General features: G+C 40.9%; 1 protein-coding gene across 2 annotated transcripts in view; it reads left to right on the top strand.

The window, feature by feature from the left end:
- Positions 1-588: 588 nt before the first annotated feature.
- Positions 589-18,198, top strand: part of GPLD1 (glycosylphosphatidylinositol specific phospholipase D1) — a 76,877-nt gene continuing 59,267 nt past the window's right edge. For both annotated transcript variants that reach the window (XM_077492277.1, XM_077492278.1), the window contains exons 1-5: positions 589-739; positions 2,863-2,918; positions 6,837-6,915; positions 16,755-16,852; positions 16,957-17,067. In XM_077492277.1, coding sequence (XP_077348403.1) covers positions 646-739; positions 2,863-2,918; positions 6,837-6,915; positions 16,755-16,852; positions 16,957-17,067 — 438 coding nt within the window. In that variant the 5' untranslated portion in view covers positions 589-645. The remainder of the gene's footprint in view (positions 740-2,862; positions 2,919-6,836; positions 6,916-16,754; positions 16,853-16,956; positions 17,068-18,198) is intronic.

Here is an 18,198-nt window from a genome sequence, read left to right as displayed (position 1 = left end):
AATGTTGCTGTTTTTTTATGTTGCGTAATATTTATGCAACTATGTATTAAAACGCATAGCTTCAGGAACGAATACACTAAAATGAATTTTAGTGCACAAACACAGTATAATACCCACTTTTTTAGCAACATATAAAAGACAGGAATTGCATTGAGTAATAACATACCAAACCTCTCAAGCCTTAAAATTGAGTGTGCTTTTGAAATGGCGAAAGTGTATTCCCACTGCAAAGTGTATTCCCATACTGCAGAGTGTATTCCCATACTATAGGTCAAGTAAAGTATGCATAAAGCTTGATCAGCAAACACAAAGTGATAACAAAATTAACAATTTTGTGCAATTTGTTAACTGTTTTTTTTTTTTTTTTAAATCATCCTGATGTATCAAAAGTAACAAAATTGTCCAGGAACACCATGTAGGGTCAGTGTAGGTAACACAAAATTATTATAATTTTTGTTTAACTTTTACATTTTTATTATTTTGGATGTAACACAAAATTTTAACAACCCACCCCCACCTATCCCTACACATTTTTCTGACAGTTTAACTTTTCTGTCAATATTGCAGTAACCACATCAAATTCCAAAGGTTGTTCAGATGTGTAAATCCATCCACCCATCATAACATATGACCTGACTGTTTAAAATGATGGCTGCATATCTTGCATTTCTGGCACTTAGTTTTTTTATGTTACAACAACAATGTGAGCCATGTGGTCTTTCAACACACATAGAGATAGGTAAGTGAAATTATGACTCTGTCTAATGTCTGACAATCAAACTGTCTAGGTGTACTATTCCGAGTAAACAGAAGTTACATAGTCTTCCATAATTATTACTCACCTAGGAATAGATTGTGTTGTTTTTTTTGTTTCATTACACCTCTGATACTTATTAATGGAGTATAGTGTGCTGAGTCAAGCTCTAGCACTTATTAGGTCTTGCATACTTTAGCAGCAAGATCCCTGCCTTAAAATTAAAATCCCATAAAAACAAAACAACAAAAAAAAAACTTTGCTGGCTGGTAAGGTTATATTGCAGAAGAGACACTGTATTGCACAGCTCTATATACATTTTCGACATATCTTGGTGTTGGGATAAATTAACTCCTACGTCAATTCATGGGACTTACATTATGCCAGGCCAGCCAACCGGGATGGCCAAAGACATTGAACCTGTAACAAGAGTGGGTGGAGATGCCAGCAACTGTAACAAAGCAATGAGGGAGATCATGGCCATTGCATTGCTAGAAGGGGCGGATTGGCAGGTAAGTCCACCAAAATGTGCATTTTGTGGCAAAAGGGGCACACAGCTGACTTTAGTTTGGCTTTAACTACTGAATTTCCTATTTAATTCTCTCTAATAATATTTAATGCAATATAAATAAAAAATCAGGGAGAGAACACATTCATGGAAGAAGTTGAAAACTTGTTAGCAGTTAGAACTGTCGATTTCAAGGTAACATTTAGAATGATCAACATGACTTTTAACTTTCAGGCTCTTTTTAAAAAAAATAAAAAATTGTAGTTTTAAAAATGTATTTTATTTTTACATTTTCAAATTTTAGGCCCAAAACTAAATTTTTCTATAAAATCCTATGTAAGGCCTGGTTCACACCTATGCATATTTTTTTTTTTGTGCATTTTCAGTTTTTCAGAAACACACTACAGTCCATTTAACTTGGTTTCCTATGGGTCACGTTCACATCTGTACATTTTATGGAAAGGCCCGGGGATTTTGTTCTGCTTTTTGGTTCCATAGACTTCAATGCATCAAAAACGTGTATTGAAAAATGCAAAATGCACCTGGGATATGCAAACTGCATAGGTGTGAATCAGGCCTTAGACAGCTATCGTTCAGTCATCCTGGAGCAGCCTTTCTCAACCTGGGCTTTATGGAACGCCAGGGTTCCCCTAGAGCAGGGGTGTCTAAACTACGGCCCTCCAGCTGTTGCAGAACTACACATCCCATGAGGCATTGTAAAACTCTGACATTCAAAGACATGACTAGGCATGATGGGGATTGTAGTTCCTGAACAACTGGAGGGCCGTAGTTTGGACACCCCTGCCCTAGAGGTTCCTCCAGATGTTCCTAAGGCTGGATTCACACCTATGGCATTTTTTGTGCTTTTTGCATTTTTCAGATTTGCCCTACAGATTGTGTTCCATAGGAAACCATGTTAAATGGACTGTAGTGCAAATCTGCAAAATGCAAAAAGCACTAAAACTGCATAGGTGTGAATCCAGCCTTAAGGTCCCTTGGTCAATAAGCAAATGTTACCACTGAAACCAGTGATCTCTTTAGCTATCTGTAGGCATATTTTAAGCTGAGCGTTTAGAGGTAGGAAAGCGTTTTTGATTGGAGCTTACTGGCAGAATTAGGCTGAATTCACACCTATGCATTTTTAGTGCTTTTTGCATTTTGCAGATTTGTATTACAGAAAGTGTTCCATAGGAAACCATGTTAAATGGACTGAAGTGAAAATCTGCAAAATGCAAAAGGCACTAAAAATGCATAGGTGTGAATCCAGCCTTAACGTTAAACATTCCTAAACTTGTGTACAAAAACGCTCTATATGAGTGTTTTTTTTCTGCCAAGGAAAGTGCTGTTTTTTTTTTTTAAGCCCAGTGTGCATGGAACCTAAGCAGTAGATATAGCAATTATTTGCAGAATTTCACTGAGACCCGAAACTTATTTCAATGGTTACTACAAAAAGATTGAGAAATTCTGTCCTGAGGTAAGTTCCCCTTGGTATAAATTCCCTATGGGGGGCATCATTTCAAAAGATCAGGGTAAAATGTGGCTTGTGAAATTATTATCCAATTTTCAGATCATTTTATTCCCTTGTTATTTGATTTTATAGCACACAGAGCTCTGGAGTATTTCAATCAGAATGAAAGAAAAGTTAACTACAGAGAGGTAAATATAAATGATGCAATCCCATTTATTTAGGTACACATTTACCAGCAGATTCACCAACTGGATTCTACCAGCAGGAGACAGAATTGTGACTCTACAGTGTAAGGGGGGGGGGGGGGGGTGGTCATCGTAAAACCATGCTGTTGAGCTGGCTTTGCGACGAACCCCCTGAGACCAGCGGACATCGAGTCCCGTGGGTGCGGTCACGCTGGACGCCCGCCAGCCCTGCCAATTAAAGGGGACGGACAGGTATGCCCATTTGCCCACCATTGCCATTGTGCCAACGTATATGGGCGTGCAGCGGTCGGCAAGTGGTTAAAACGGGCAATGAAAAGGTGAATACAACGCCTCCTCACTGCCTGTCAAATGCTCTCTGACGAGCGTTCAGATAGCAACGCTTGTGCAAACTAGCCATTGGCTGTTTTAGAAAGCCTATATACAGTGGTGTGAAAAAGTGTTTGCCCCCTTCCTCATTTCCTGTTCCTTTGCATGTTTGTCACACTTAAGTGTTTCGGAACATCAAACCAATTTAAACAATAGTCAAGGACAACACAAGTAAACACAAAATGCAATTTGTAAATGAAGGTGTTTATTATTAAAGGTGAAAAAAAATCCAAACCATCATGGCCCTGTGTGAAAAAGTGATTGCCCCCCTTGTTAAAACATACTATAACTGTGGTTGTCCACACCTGAGTTCAATTTCTCTAGCCACACCCAGGCCTGATTATTGCCACACCTGTTCACAATCAAGGCATCACTTAAATAGGAGCTGCTTGACACAGTAAGGTCCACCAGAAGATCCTTAAAAGCTACACATCATGCCGAGACCCAAAGAAATTCAGGAACAATTGAGAAAGAAAGTAATTGAGATCTATCAGTCTGGAAAGGGTTATAAAGCCATTTCCAAAGCTTTGGGAATCCAGCGAACCACAGTGAGAGCCATTATCCACAAATGGCGAAGACATGGAACAGTGGTGAACCTTCCCAGGAGTGGCCGGCCGCCCAAAATTACCCCAAGAGCGCAGCGACGACTCATCCAAGAGGTCACAAAAGACCCCACAACAACGTCCAAGGAACTGCAGGCCTCACTTGCCTCAGTTAAGGTCAGCGTTCATGCCTCCACCATCAGGAAAAGACTGGGCAAAAATGGCCTGCATGGCAGAGTTCCAAGGAGAAAACCACTGCTGAGCAAAAAGAACATCAAAGCTCGTCTCAATTTCTCCACAACACATCTTGATGATCCCCAAGACTTTTGGGACAACATTCTGTGGACCGATGAGACAAAAGTGGAACTCTTTGGAAGGTGTGTGTCCAAGTATATCTGGCGTAGAAGGAACACTGCATTTCATAAAAAGAACATTATACCAACAGTAAAATATGGTGGTGGTAGTGTGATGGTCTGGGGCTGTTTTGCTGCTTCAGGACCTGGAAGACTTGCCGTGATAAAAGGAACTATGAATTCTGCTGTCTACCAAGAGATCCTGAAGGAGAATGTCCGACCATCTGTTCGTGTACTCAAGCTGAAACGAACTTGGGTTCTGCAGCAGGACAATGATCCTAAACACACCAGCAAGTCCACCACCGAATGGCTGAAGAAAAACAAAATGAAGACTTTGGAGTGGCCTAGCCAAAGTCCTGACCTGAATCCTATTGAGATGTTGTGGTATGACCTTAAAAAGGCCGTTCATGCTCGAAAACCCTCTAATGTAACTGAATTAGGACAATTCTGCAAAGATGAGTGGGCCAAAATTCCTCCAGGATGCTGTAAAAGCCTCATTGCACGTTATCGCAAACGCTTGGTTGCAGTTGTTGCTGCTAAGGGTGGCCCAACCAGTTATTAGGTTTAGGGGGCAATCACTTTTTCACACAGGGCCATGATGGTTTGGATTTTTTTTCACCTTTAATAATAAACACCTTCATTTACAAATTGCATTTTGTGTTTATTTGTGTTGTCCTTGACTATTGTTTAAATTGGTTTGATGTTCCGAAACACTTAAGTGTGACAAACATGCAAAGGAACAGGAAATGAGGAAGGGGGCAAACACTTTTTCACACCACTGTATATATATATATATATATATATATATATATATATATATATATATATATATATATATATTTATATAAAACAATGCCCAAATCTTTCATCATAGTTGTACTTTATCCCAGATAGCAAGGATAACTTGCCACAAATTTGTGGCAGTGTTGAATTGTAAGTCTGTTAACTTACTGCACATTTTCACTGGCAAGTTGTACACTTGCAGAGCACTTGAAGCACATGCTCTAGTTGACACTTTTCCAATTTGTAGCAAATTTACATGGCAAGTCTCTAGCAAGAACAAAGTTGCAGTGGTGAGTCTACAGCAAGGGCTCTGCAAGTGTACAGCATGAAAAGTCAGCCACAGTGACCCCTGTGGTGGGATGACTATTGCACAACATAACAGAACCGGAACTTGCAGCAGACTTGCAGAATGTTTGCAAAGAAAGTTGATCTGGAGTCATGCAAAATTGAGGCCTGCCAAGTCTCACAATAGCTTAGCAAGTCATTTTCAAACTTGCAGCACAATTGCTTGCTACCTGGGATGGGGGGCATGTTTTGTACATTGGCACCATTTATACTTACAATTAGGAAAATAATATGAATTTCAGTAGGATTTATGTGAACATCTGTGGGTGGGATACTCTATACAAAGCAATTAGAGGCTCAATTTGTGTCTGTTTGTCTGTAACTGGACATGCAGAGATTATCTGGGGATGATCAACCCTGGACAGAAATGGTTGCGTCCAGGGCCAATTATCTACAGGTAATCACTGCATGTCCTTTCATTGCTTTATATTAGGCTTCCCACCCGCAGTTGTTTGCATGAGTCTCCCTTAGAAATTTGTAGTCTGCTGCTAGTCACAAGTGTAAATCGGGCCTTAGATTTTAGATGAGGCCTCATGCATACTGGTTTCTTGTAAATGCTGTTTTTCCTGACAGGAGGAAATCCACATTATAAACTCACCTAAGCTGCAGTTTTCAAAACAGTTTTAGGTGAGTTTAGCAGAGTTTGGGCATTAATTTAATTGGCCAGGATTTTAATATTTATTCTAGCCATTGAAATAAATAAACGCTGAAGTGCTAAACGCGTCAATAGTTTCGGCGAGTTTGTGCGCGTTTATGTGCGTTTAACAGCATTCAGCATTTTTGTGGTCAAAATTGCCTCTCCTGAACGCAATTTTTTTCCTTCTCAGCAGGAACCAAAGTACTTTATTTTCTATTACCATTGCAGTGCATTGTGACACATTGTAATGCGTTGTCCTGCTTTTAAATGTCCTGAATGGTCCTGCTTTTAAATGCGGCATGTCCTATTCTCACAAATCGCACACCAACGCAGCATGTTGGTGTGAACTGGGCACACTGAAAACAATATTTTGTTTGTTGTTAGTGTGCTGGGCCTGGGTTGTGCAATACTGCCCAAAGCAGCCCAATCCACTTGAATGAGCCCTTACACACCTCTAATTGCTCTCTTCACATATCAGTTCAATTGCAGAAGAAACTAAATGCTGAACTGTAGACAGCTCTGCAAGATATACGTGGGGAGGAATAGAGTGTTGTGGCTGAATGTTCTAAGACTTGGGGAGATGTGGAGGCTGTGATGGGAGATTTAGAGAGATTTGGGCACTGTTACTTGCTGTGGTTGGGTGTAATGGAGGTTGCTATGGCTATTTATGAATGGGGATTGAACTGACCAGGGGCATTGTGACTATACTGGACGAAAACCAGTGGCAGCAAACTTGCAAAAGTACTGTATGTAAAAAAAATAACAAAAACTGTCTAACAGAATGCATTATACCTTTTATAAAGACTTCATACTGCTTAATTCAAATAATTACTAATACTATGTTTAATTCTCTGTGCATCTATCCTATTACCAGCTGCTTCAGAACCATCTTGATGCATACCAGGCTGGTAGTGTATACCCTGATGCGTTTTACCAGGGCATCTGCATGCAAGGTAAATGGAGCAAGCCTAAAGACTGACCAGTACATCCACAATGGGTTCATACACAGCAATAAAAAAATAAAGAGAAGTTCTAAACCTTTTCCACTCTATTGCAACACTAAAATAGGTTTTAACTGTAGCTGAGTTATAATAAATAATAAAGTGACACTAAACTCTGGTTTAAAAAAAAGAAAATACTATTAACCACCCCGAAAGATTTGGCTGCTCAATAAGCAGAGCATTTTTTTTGCAATAAGACACTAGTTAGTTAGGTTGAATAAAGACACCAGTCCATCCTGAGTGTCTACAATTGTCCCTATCCCTGTACTTTGCACACTCACATTGGTCCCTACCCTCAAGGAGCTGACAAACCAAGGTCCCCATTCATATACTAAGGCCAATTTTGGACTTAAGCCAATTAATCCCATTCATATACTAGTGCCAATTTTGGACAGAAGCCAATTAACCTACCTGCATGTCTTTGGAGTGTGGGAAACCGGACTATCCAGAGGAAACCTACGCAGGCACAAACTCCAGGCAGGTAGTGTTGTGGTTGGGATTCGAACCAGCGACCCTTCTTACTGCTAGGCAAGAGTGCTAACCACTACACTACTGTGCCCACTGCGGCGCTTTAACTGACAATTGAGTGGTCGTCCGGCGCTGTACCCAAACCAAATTGACGTCATTTTTTTCCCCACAATTAGAGGTTTCTTTTGGTGGTATTTTATCATCTCTGCGGTTCTAATTTTTTGCGCTATAAACACAAAAATAGCGACAATTTTGAAATAAAACACAATATTTTGTACTTTTTGCTATAATAAATATCCCTAATTTTTTTTTAAAAAAGCAATTTTTTTCCTCAGTTTAGACTTCTATGTATTCTTCTACATATTTTTGGTAATAAAAATTGATTGGTTTGCGCAAAAGTTATAGCGTCTACAAAATAGAAGATAGATTTATGGCATTTTTATTATTATTATTTTTTTTACAAGTAATGGCGGCGATCTGCGATTTTTATCTTGGCTGTGACATTATGGCAGACACATCGGACACTTTTGACACATTTTTGGGACAATTGACAATTATACAGCGATCGGTGCTATAAAAATGCACTGATTACTGTATAAATGTCACTGGCAGGGAAGGGGCTAACACTAGGGGGTTATCGAGGGGTTAACTGTGTTCCCTGACTGTGTGTTCTAACTGTAGGGGGAGGGGACTGACTAGAGGGGGATGACAAATCATGGTTCCTAGCTATTAGGAACTCATGATCTGTCTCTCCTCACAGAACAGGGATTTGTCCGTTTACACATACATGTACCTGTTCTGCCTCTCGTGCCTGTGATCGCTCGTGGCCGGCAGTCATCGCGACTGTCGGCCAGGAGCATCAACACCTCCGCAATGCAGCGGGTGCACACTGTTATGGCGATTTTTATATCTCACTTAAATGACTAACGATACAAGAAAATAAGTGATTAAACCTCTGTCTACATAAGAATAAAAATGAACGATAACAGTGCGAAAAGATAAACAATTACATTTATTTATACAGAAAAGAAACTTTAGAATAATTAGAACTTATCATATAACTCAAGTGATGCTACAAGTACAGTGTTGCTTAGGCTGCCAAGATGATTTAGGTCATATGCTTACAACAGACATACACTTTCTATATATTTATCAATATTTCAAGATAAGTCCTAAGAAAGAAATAATTAGGAATAGAAAAGAGACATAATAAAAAGTAGAGAGAGAGAGAGAGGGAGAGAGAGAGAGGGAGAGAGAGAGAGGGAGAGAGAGAGAGGGAGAGAGAGAGAGGGAGAGAGAGAGAGGGACAGAGAGAGAGGGAGAGAGAGAGAGGGGAGAGAGAAAGAGGGGGAGAGAGAAAGAGGGGGAGAGAGAGGGGGAGATACGTTACACAGACTTCCGGTCTCCTTCCATGGTCTAGAAATCAAGAGGGGGATCAGCTAATTCTAGCCCTATTTTATATGCATTCTGGGCCAATCAGAAGATGGAACGCACCCATTGGCTCTGATTGGTTCAGGATGGCTCACACTCTGGTTATAATTTCAAGCCCAGTTGAGCATCAAACTTCCGATGCCTCTATGAGCAACTTCCTTTGATCTCTGACCCTGCCAGTTCCGACTTAAGACCGGTTTAATTATCTCTGGATTTACAACCGTCAGCCCTCTTTGATACAACATAAATTAGCATTTAGAAGAGGCACTATATCTGAAATGGCCATCTCTGTGAACAATAGGGTAACTTAGATACTGTACAAACAGCAGACCAACAGGTTTGTGTGTTTGAGATACCAAGAACAGTAAATATTCTAGTATACATGTTACACATATATATATATCTAAAACAGGGCATAGTAAGTTAATTGGTCCTCACAATGGCTTTCTTTTAAGCTCTTTGATATAAATATTATCCTTCAAAATCGCTACCACAGTTCCCCCTGAAGTTCATTCTTGAACTGACACCCTGGTTCAGTGATTTTGTACCCACCCACAGCAGCCCAGAAGCCCCAATCCTTCCCCACCACCACGGCCTCCTCTGTCTTTCTTGAACACGCCGCAACTCCTCCATGTAGGCTTGAGACAGCCAAAAGAAATCCTGGTGCCCTTGAGACTTCCCATCCAAACCATGAGTGTCTGCACTGCAATGTTTCATCGCCCCTCTGCCTTGGAAGAGCGGAACTCCAACATTGAGAGCGGGATCCTGACATATCTGGTCCTGTAACGGTTGCTCCAATTGGATCGGACCACGAGACAGCACTTTTCAGCATGGTGTAGGGCAGTTCAGGAGAGTCCTATTTGTTGCACATTTGTCTCAAGAGATGACTTGTCTCAAGGATGTCTTCTGGTGGTGGTTGGGTGAGCCTCCGGACAGTCGTGCATGAATGCAAAAAAACAACAACAAAAAAAGGTAGAATGTCAGTGTACAGATAGTGGAGGAATGCCAGACAGGAGCAGCGGGTTGGCCATTGAGACCCAATACTTATAAGGGGTGCAATGTGGACGAGTATAGTGGGCTCCCCACAGGGAATAGAGTCCAAGCAACAGCCAGTATCATCCATGGCCCTTGATGGTAGGGATAGTCAACACTGCCTGTTATTGCCAGGTCCCTGGGTTCACCACACCTGCTCGCGGTGCTCAGGTTAAAGCAGGAAGTAGAGTTACATTAAGTAAGGCAGAAATGGTAAAGCCTTCCAATTTACAGCTCATCTCTGCTATTCAAACAAGAGTTCCAGAAGACAAATACATTTTACTTTTAAAGATATAGAAGAACATTATCAGCTAATTGACTGGTATCATCACTTAAAGTAATTAAAGATAAGAAGATGAAATAAAGAAAGTAGGAACAAGAAAATAAAATAAGCAAAAAGAATAAAAACACATACAGGTTTAATGCTACTTCAACCCAGATGTCAAAGAACATTGAATCTGCATTCATATTACAAGGTGACCTGAAAAAGTATTACAAGGTGACCTGAAAAAGTATTACAAGGTGACCTGAAAAAGTATTACAAGGTGACCTGAAAAAGTATTACAAGGTGACCTGAAAAATTATTACAAGGTGACCTGAAAAATGATACATTGCCGCTGTTACCGCAGCAACTTAGCAAAAAATTAAAAAGAGGAACAAAAGAATAAAAAATAGGTGACTCCTCTCCCATATTAGTGATCAACAGGTGAACCGGATCACTGTCACAAAAAATTTACAAGTCCGGTGCAAAAAGAATATTAACCACTTGAGGACCGCCGTATTGCCAATGTACGTCAGCACAATGGCACAGGCAGGCACAATCACGTACATCTACGTGATTGCCTTCCAGCGGGTGGGGGGTCCGATCGGACCCCCTCCCGCTGGTTACGGCGGTCCGATTCGGTCCAGGAGCGCTCCGTGATGAGGGGGTGGCCGTTGGTTTTCGGCCACCCCCTCTGGATCGCTCCTGGCCAATGAGAAGCTTCCTCCCCTGTGTATTGTTTACACAGGAAGGAGGAAGTGATGTCATTCTCCTCGGGGCGGTCTTTTTGACCGGACTACGAGGAGAAAAGTAAAAGTAAGTGTGCACCAACACTACACTGACATGTAGGTACACACAGGCACACAAACCCCCCCCCGATCCCCCCCCCCCGATCGCCCCCCCGCCCCCCCTCCCCCCCCAGTCACAGTGTCACTGATTGCATTGATCATTTCTTTACTGATCAATGCATTCAGTGTCAGTTGTGACAGTAAAAACTGTCAGGACAGTTAGTGTTAGGTCCAGGGTAGCCCCCTATCACCCCCCAATAAAGATTTAACCCCTTGATTGCCCCTAGAGTTAACCCTTTCACCCCCTTTTGCCAGTGTCACTAAGCGATCATTTTTCTGATCGCTGCATGTGTCGCTAGGTAGCTAGTTATTTTTTTAGGTTCACCGCCAGGTTTTTATATCGCTAGGTACCCCGATATACTACCCAATAATGGTTTTAACCCCTTGATTGCCGCTAGTTAACCCTTTTACCCCCTTTTGCCAGTGTCACTAAGCGATCGTTTTTCTGATCGCTGCATCAGTGTCGCTACAGTCGCTAGGTAGCTAGTTATTTTTTTAGGTTCACCGCCAGGTTTTTATAGCGCTAGGTACCCCGATATACTACCCAATAATGGTTTTAACCCCCTGATTTCTGCTAGTTAACCCTTTCACCCCCTTTTGCCAGTGTCACTAAGCGATCGTTTTTCTGATCGCTGCATTAGTGTCGCTACAGTCGCTAGGTAGCTAGTTATTTTTTTAGGTTCACCGCCAGGTTTTTATAGCGCTAGGTACCCCGATATACTACCCAATAATGGTTTTAACCCCCTGATTTCTGCTAGTTAACCCTTTCACCCCCTTTCACCAGCGATCACAGTATAAGTGTCACTGGTGACGCTGGTTAGCCAGTTAGTCATTTAGGTTCCCCGTCAGGTTTTTATATAGCGCCAGGGACCCCCATATACTACCTAATAAAAATTTGAACCCCCTGATTGCTCCTAGTTAACCCTTTCACCACTGATCACCGTATAAGTGTTACGGGTGACTCTGGTTAGTTTGTTTTTTATAGCATCAGGGCACCCACCATTTATTACCCAATAAAGGTTTAACCCCCTGATCCCCCGGCGGGTGATATCAATTAGGTTTTAGGGTCAGGGTCTGCGTCACCCCAGGCAGCGCTAGGTTAGTGCCAGTACCGCTAACACCCACACACAAAGCATACACCTCCCGTAGTGGTATAGAATCTGAACAGATCAATATCTGATCTGATCAGATCTATACTAGCGTCCCCAGCAGTTTAGGGTTCCAAAAAAACGCATTGTTAGCGGGATCAGCCCAAATACCTGCTGGCACCTGCGTTTTGCCCCTCTGCCCAGCCCACCCAAGTGCAGTATCGATCGATCACTGTCACTTACAAAACACTAAACACATAACTGCAGCGATCGCAGAGTCAGGCCTGATCCCTGCCATCGCTAACAGGTTTTTTGGTAGCATTTTATATAGCATATTTTATATAGGAGAGAATAAAACAATGGTTGCCAAAAAACTTTTAGAATTTAGTCAAACCCGACTGCAGTTTGTTGTTCAAATTTTCTTAGAGGCTTTTCCCCACAATAACAAAAAGAGAAAAAAAATATAGTTCAAGGGTCCTCTTTTCAATGCAACAATACTCTACATTAGTCTCTTAATAGCAACCGTTACAGGACCAGATATGTCAGGATCCCGCTCTCAATGTTGGAGTTCCGCTCTTCCAAGGCAGAGGGGCGATGAAACATTGCAGTGCAGACACTCATGGTTTGGATGGGAAGTCTCAAGGGCACCAGGATTTCTTTTGGCTGTCTCAAGCCTACATGGAGGAGTTGCGGCGTGTTCAAGAAAGACAGAGGAGGCCGTGGTGGTGGTGGGGAAGGATTGGGGCTTCTGGGCTGCTGTGGGTGGGTACAAAATCACTGAACCAGGGTGTCAGTTCAAGAATGAACTTCAGGGGGAACTGTGGTAGCGATTTTGAAGGATAATATTTATATCAAAGAGCTTAAAAGAAAGCCATTGTGAGGACCAATTAACTTACTATGCCCTGTTTTAGATATATATATATGTGTAACATGTATACTAGAATATTTACTGTTCTTGGTATCTCAAACACACAAACCTGTTGGTCTGCTGTTTGTACAGTATCTAAGTTACCCTATTGTTCACAGAGATGGCCATTTCAGATATAGTGCCTCTTCTAAATGCTAATTTATGTTGTATCAAAGAGGGCTGACGGTTGTAAATCCAGAGATAATTAAACCGGTCTTAAGTCGGAACTGGCAGGGTCAGAGATCAAAGGAAGTTGCTCATAGAGGCATCGGAAGTTTGATGCTCAACTGGGCTTGAAATTATAACCAGAGTGTGAGCCATCCTGAACCAATCAGAGCCAATGGGTGCGTTCCATCTTCTGATTGGCCCAGAATGCATATAAAATAGGGCTAGAATTAGCTGATCCCCCTCTTGATTTCTAGACCATGGAAGGAGACCGGAAGTCTGTGTAACGTATCTCCCCCTCTCTCTCCCCCTCTTTCTCTCTCCTCCTCTTTCTCTCTCCCCTCTCTCTCTCTCCCCTCTCTCTCTCTCCCTCTCTCTCTGTCCCTCTCTCTCTCTCTCTCTCTCTCCCTCTCTCTCTCTCCCTCTCTCTCTCTCCCTCTCTCTCTCTCTCTCTACTTTTTATTATGTCTCTTTTCTATTCCTAATTATTTCTTTCTTAGGACTTATCTTGAAATATTGATAAATATATAGAAAGTGTATGTCTGTTGTAAGCATATGACCTAAATCATCTTGGCAGCCTAAGCAACACTGTACTTGTAGCATCACTTGAGTTATATGATAAGTTCTAATTATTCTAAAGTTTCTTTTCTGTATAAATAAATGTAATTGTTTATCTTTTCGCACTGTTATCGTTCATTTTTATTCTTATGTAGACAGAGGTTTAATCACTTATTTTCTTGTATCGTTAGTCATTTAAGTGAGATATAAAAATCGCCATAACAACACCTGCTATCCCGCTTAAAGGAGCTGACGTATAGCTACGATGGCTCGCGGGATCGTGCCAACCTGCAGTAGTATAATGACGAGGGCTGGTCAGCAATCAGTTAAAGTATATATTTTTAAAATAAAAGTCCCTTCTATTGCTCTCAGCCTCCTCCAAATCTCCAAACTCATTTTTTTGCTGCTGTGATCCAAATTCCTGTTAGAGGGTGGCTACGTTAATTTGCCATGGTCCCAATTATATGCAGGAACTGAGACAACCTCTCTTGCTCACTCCTGAGATGGATTACGGGATTTGTAGCATGCATAGAACAGTGCACATAACTGCAACTAATCTGCACCGTTTGTGTCAAACAGAAGTGAGGAGAGGGAAAAAGGAGAAGTTTGGTAGATCACAGAAGACAGAACAAGAAGGAAACAGGGTTACCAACCACCAGTAAATTTACTGACAGTTTGTTAAAATCAATTATTGTTTTACAACTGCCAGTAAATATCAGGGGCTGATAATTTCATGTTGTGTTGACTTTTTAGATGTAAATCAAGCAAATTACATTGTTATAGGTATTGTTGGTATAATTTTTATACTGTTCAAATATTCACTGTTAGTTTTCACTAGGAGTTCTGTAATTTCTCAGGTTGCTAGTAAAAAATGTGCTCTGTCAGTAAATTTTCCTTGTTTTGTCAGTAAAAAATGCTGCTGGAGGTTGGCAATCCTGGGAGGCAGAAGAACACATTTAGCATACCTCTAACTTTTTGAGATGGGAACGAGGGACACCTAATAGCAAAAGTATGTAGGTATAGGACACACCCCCTGACATGCCCCCTTAAGGGAGAATTATTTTAAAAAAATAAAAAATTATTAGTTAAAGTGCTTTTTTACCACTATTATTCCTTTATATTGGGTTTTGAAACTTACAAATGCAGTAATTTAAAAATTGGATGAAAGGTTTAGCACTGGGAAACACTTTTTGAAAGATAAAGAGTGCATTTTATATACAACTATATAGATGATACCAAAATGAGGGACAGAAGAGGGGGAGTCAGGGACAGTCCCTCAAAATCAAGGACAGTTGGGAACAATGCATTTATAAATGATTTAATGAAAAATAGATTGCAGGGCCATACAGCTGTATAAATAAAAACGCAGAAACACAAGTGTTTTTTCATTACAGATCTGAAAACATCTGCATTGTTTTCAATGGAGCCATTTACACAGGTGTACATGCACTGCATTCAGATCCGTAACACAGAATCCAAAAATCTGTGTCTAAGAACATGTGCTCATGCCTATAAACGCATGTATACGCACTTGTAGGAGCATAAATTAAGTCCAAGGTCATGACATACAAATATACAGCTAAAGTTTAAAAAGTATTTTACTATTTTGGATCAGTTTTCTTTTGATATTAAAAAACAAAAAATAAAGAAACCCATTCACATTTACAGTGGCTGTAAACCCTCACATATACCCAGTGAAGTGAATAGCCTCAGATGATACACAGGGATGAAACAAATCTCCCTACATAAATTGCACTTGTAATCTGCTGTCTTCAGCTTTATATATTCTTTAGGAAGTGCACATGGTGTTACAGATTTTTCTTTTCCTGTTCAACACTGGGAGTGGATTATTGGCATACAACTAAGCCCTTGAACACACGGTCGGAAAATGTCCGATCGGACCGTGTTGTCGGATAATCCGACAGTGTGTGGGCTCCATCGGACTGTTTCCGTCGGAATATCCGACGGACCAAGTTTTCCAGCTTGGCTATAAAACTTTCCGACAACATGATCCCATCGGACCTTGTCCGATCATGTGTAGAGAATTCCGATCGGACAAAGTGCCACGCATGCTCAGATCAAATTCCTACACCAAAGCTATTGGCTACTTGCCTGAATGTAGTCCCGTCGTAGCGAAATAACGCCATCACGTTACGAACGAACGGATTTTCCAACAACTTTGTCCGACCATGTGTATGCAACAGTTTCGGACAAAATCCGACGGATTTGGTTGTTGGAATGTCCGACCGTGTGTACAAGGGCTAAGACAGCTGATTGGAGGAAAGGCACCCCCCCCCCCTCCACACTGGCAAAGGAAGGAAGTAATGTACAGAGCTCTCTGCTAATCTATTTATAGCCACCACAACACTAATTTCGGGCTGCATTTAACTCCCATCTGGAGAACTTGTCAGAAGTTATCAGGCTGATAACAGCTACAGAGCAGGAGAAAGCCACAGGACTTAGTGCTTTGGAGACAGATAAGAAAACACTTCAGCCCAGCTCAAATTTCATGAATCGGGTTTACATACACTTTAACCCAAAAATAAAATAGAGGCCCAGTTTGTCCTGAAAAAAGAACAAGGTATAAGCCCCCGGTCACAGGAAATCCAACCTTGAAATTGTGCGACTTCACTTGAAATCACGCGATTTCACAACCACTTGTTAGTGAGACTTCATGTACGACTTGGCTGACATTTGTGAGATTTCATCCACAGATGTCTATGCAAGCCGCACCTTAAATCTGCAAAAATAGTGCAGGAACTTCTTTTTCAAATCGGTGCAGCACCACAAATTTGGCATTGCACTGATTTAAGCAGCTCCATTGCCGACAATAGAGTGCGACTTGTCATGGACCTGTCAAATCGGTGTGACCGGGGTACTTATTTACCTGAGGTATCTCCAGATTTTGTAGATTTTTATACAAAGAGTGCAATGACTGAAAAAGGTTGAAGAATACTGCTTTAGATAAATACTTATTTGCAGAATTATTGTTTATAAGAAGAGGCAAATAATGTTTAATTTGCTTTCTTCAGGAAAATATCACTATGTATCAGAAGATTCCCACTGGACACCTTTTCTGAAAACCAGCATTAATTATATTAGAAGAACATATCCACTGCCATGGGACAAGGTACAATTACTTTCACGGTAATAGAGAAAAGTGATGAGTGATATTAAATATCTGATAACATTCACACATGTTACAAGACCTGTGATTTGTTCTGCATGTTCCAGAGAGCACAGAAACTGGTGGCCTTCCTATTCGGAATAGCTTCCCATCAAGTAAGCGATGTGAGTTGGCACAGCCTGCACATTGATCAAGGATTCCTCAGAGCAATGGCAGCAGTGAGTATTTACTGAACTAATTTAACTACGGTATATCCTTCAAGTTTTCGCTCACATGGGCGTGCATAAGTTTACGCCCGTGCAAAGAGCCTTGTTTAGATGAAAAATAAACCTTGTGCCAATTAACCACTTTCAGACCGGACCATTTTGCTGGTAAATGACCAGAGGTCTTTTTACACTTTGGCACTGCGCTGCTTTAACTGGTAATTGCGCGGTCATGCAATGTTGTACCCAAACAAAATTTGCGTCCTTTTCTTCCCACAAATAGAGCTTTCTTTTGATGGTATTTGATTGCCTCTGCGATTTTTATTTTTTGCGATATAAACGTAAAAAGACCGCAAATTTTGAAAAAAAATGATATTTTCTACTTTTTGTTATTAGAAAAATCCAATAAACTCAATTTTAGTCATACATTTAGGCCAAAATGTATTCAGCCACATGTCTTTGGTAAAAAAAAAGTCAATAATTGTATATTTATTGGTTTGCGCAAAAGTTGTCACATCTACAAACTAAGGTACGTTTTCTGGAATTTACGCAGCTTTTAGTTTACGACTGCCTATCTCATTTCTTGAGGTGCTAAAATGGCAGGGCAGTACAAAACCCCCCCAAATGACCCCATTTTGGAAAGTAGACCCCCTAAGGAAATTGATAAGAGGCATGTTGAGCCCATTGAATATTTTATTTTTTTGCCTCAAGCGATTGAATAATGACAAAAAAAAAATTTTTTTTTTTTTTTTACACAAAGTTGTCACTAAATGATATATTGCTCACACATGCTATGGGCGTATGTGAAATGACACCCCAAAATAAATTCTGCTGCTTCTCCTGAGTACGGGGATACCACATATGTGGGACTTTTTGGGAGCCTAGCCGCGTACGGGGCCCCGAAAACCAAGCACCGCCTTCAGGCTTTCTAAGGGCGTAAATTTTTGAGTTCACTTCTCACTACCTATTACAGTTTTGAAGGCCATAAAATGCCAAGATGGCACAAAACCCCCACAAATGACCCCATTTTAGAAAGTAGACACCCCAAGCTATTTGCTGAGAGGCATGTTGAGTTCATGGAATATTTTATATTTTGCCACAAGTTGCGGGAAAATTACAAACTTTTTTTTTTTTTTTTTTTTTTTC

This window comes from Lithobates pipiens, unplaced genomic scaffold (assembly GCF_037356315.1).
Source record: "Lithobates pipiens isolate NorthernLeopardFrog02 unplaced genomic scaffold, aLitPip1_a1.2 Scaffold_19, whole genome shotgun sequence".
NCBI classification, from domain to species: Eukaryota; Metazoa; Chordata; class Amphibia; order Anura; family Ranidae; genus Lithobates; species Lithobates pipiens.
This window is presented reverse-complemented; position numbering and strand designations above follow the sequence as displayed.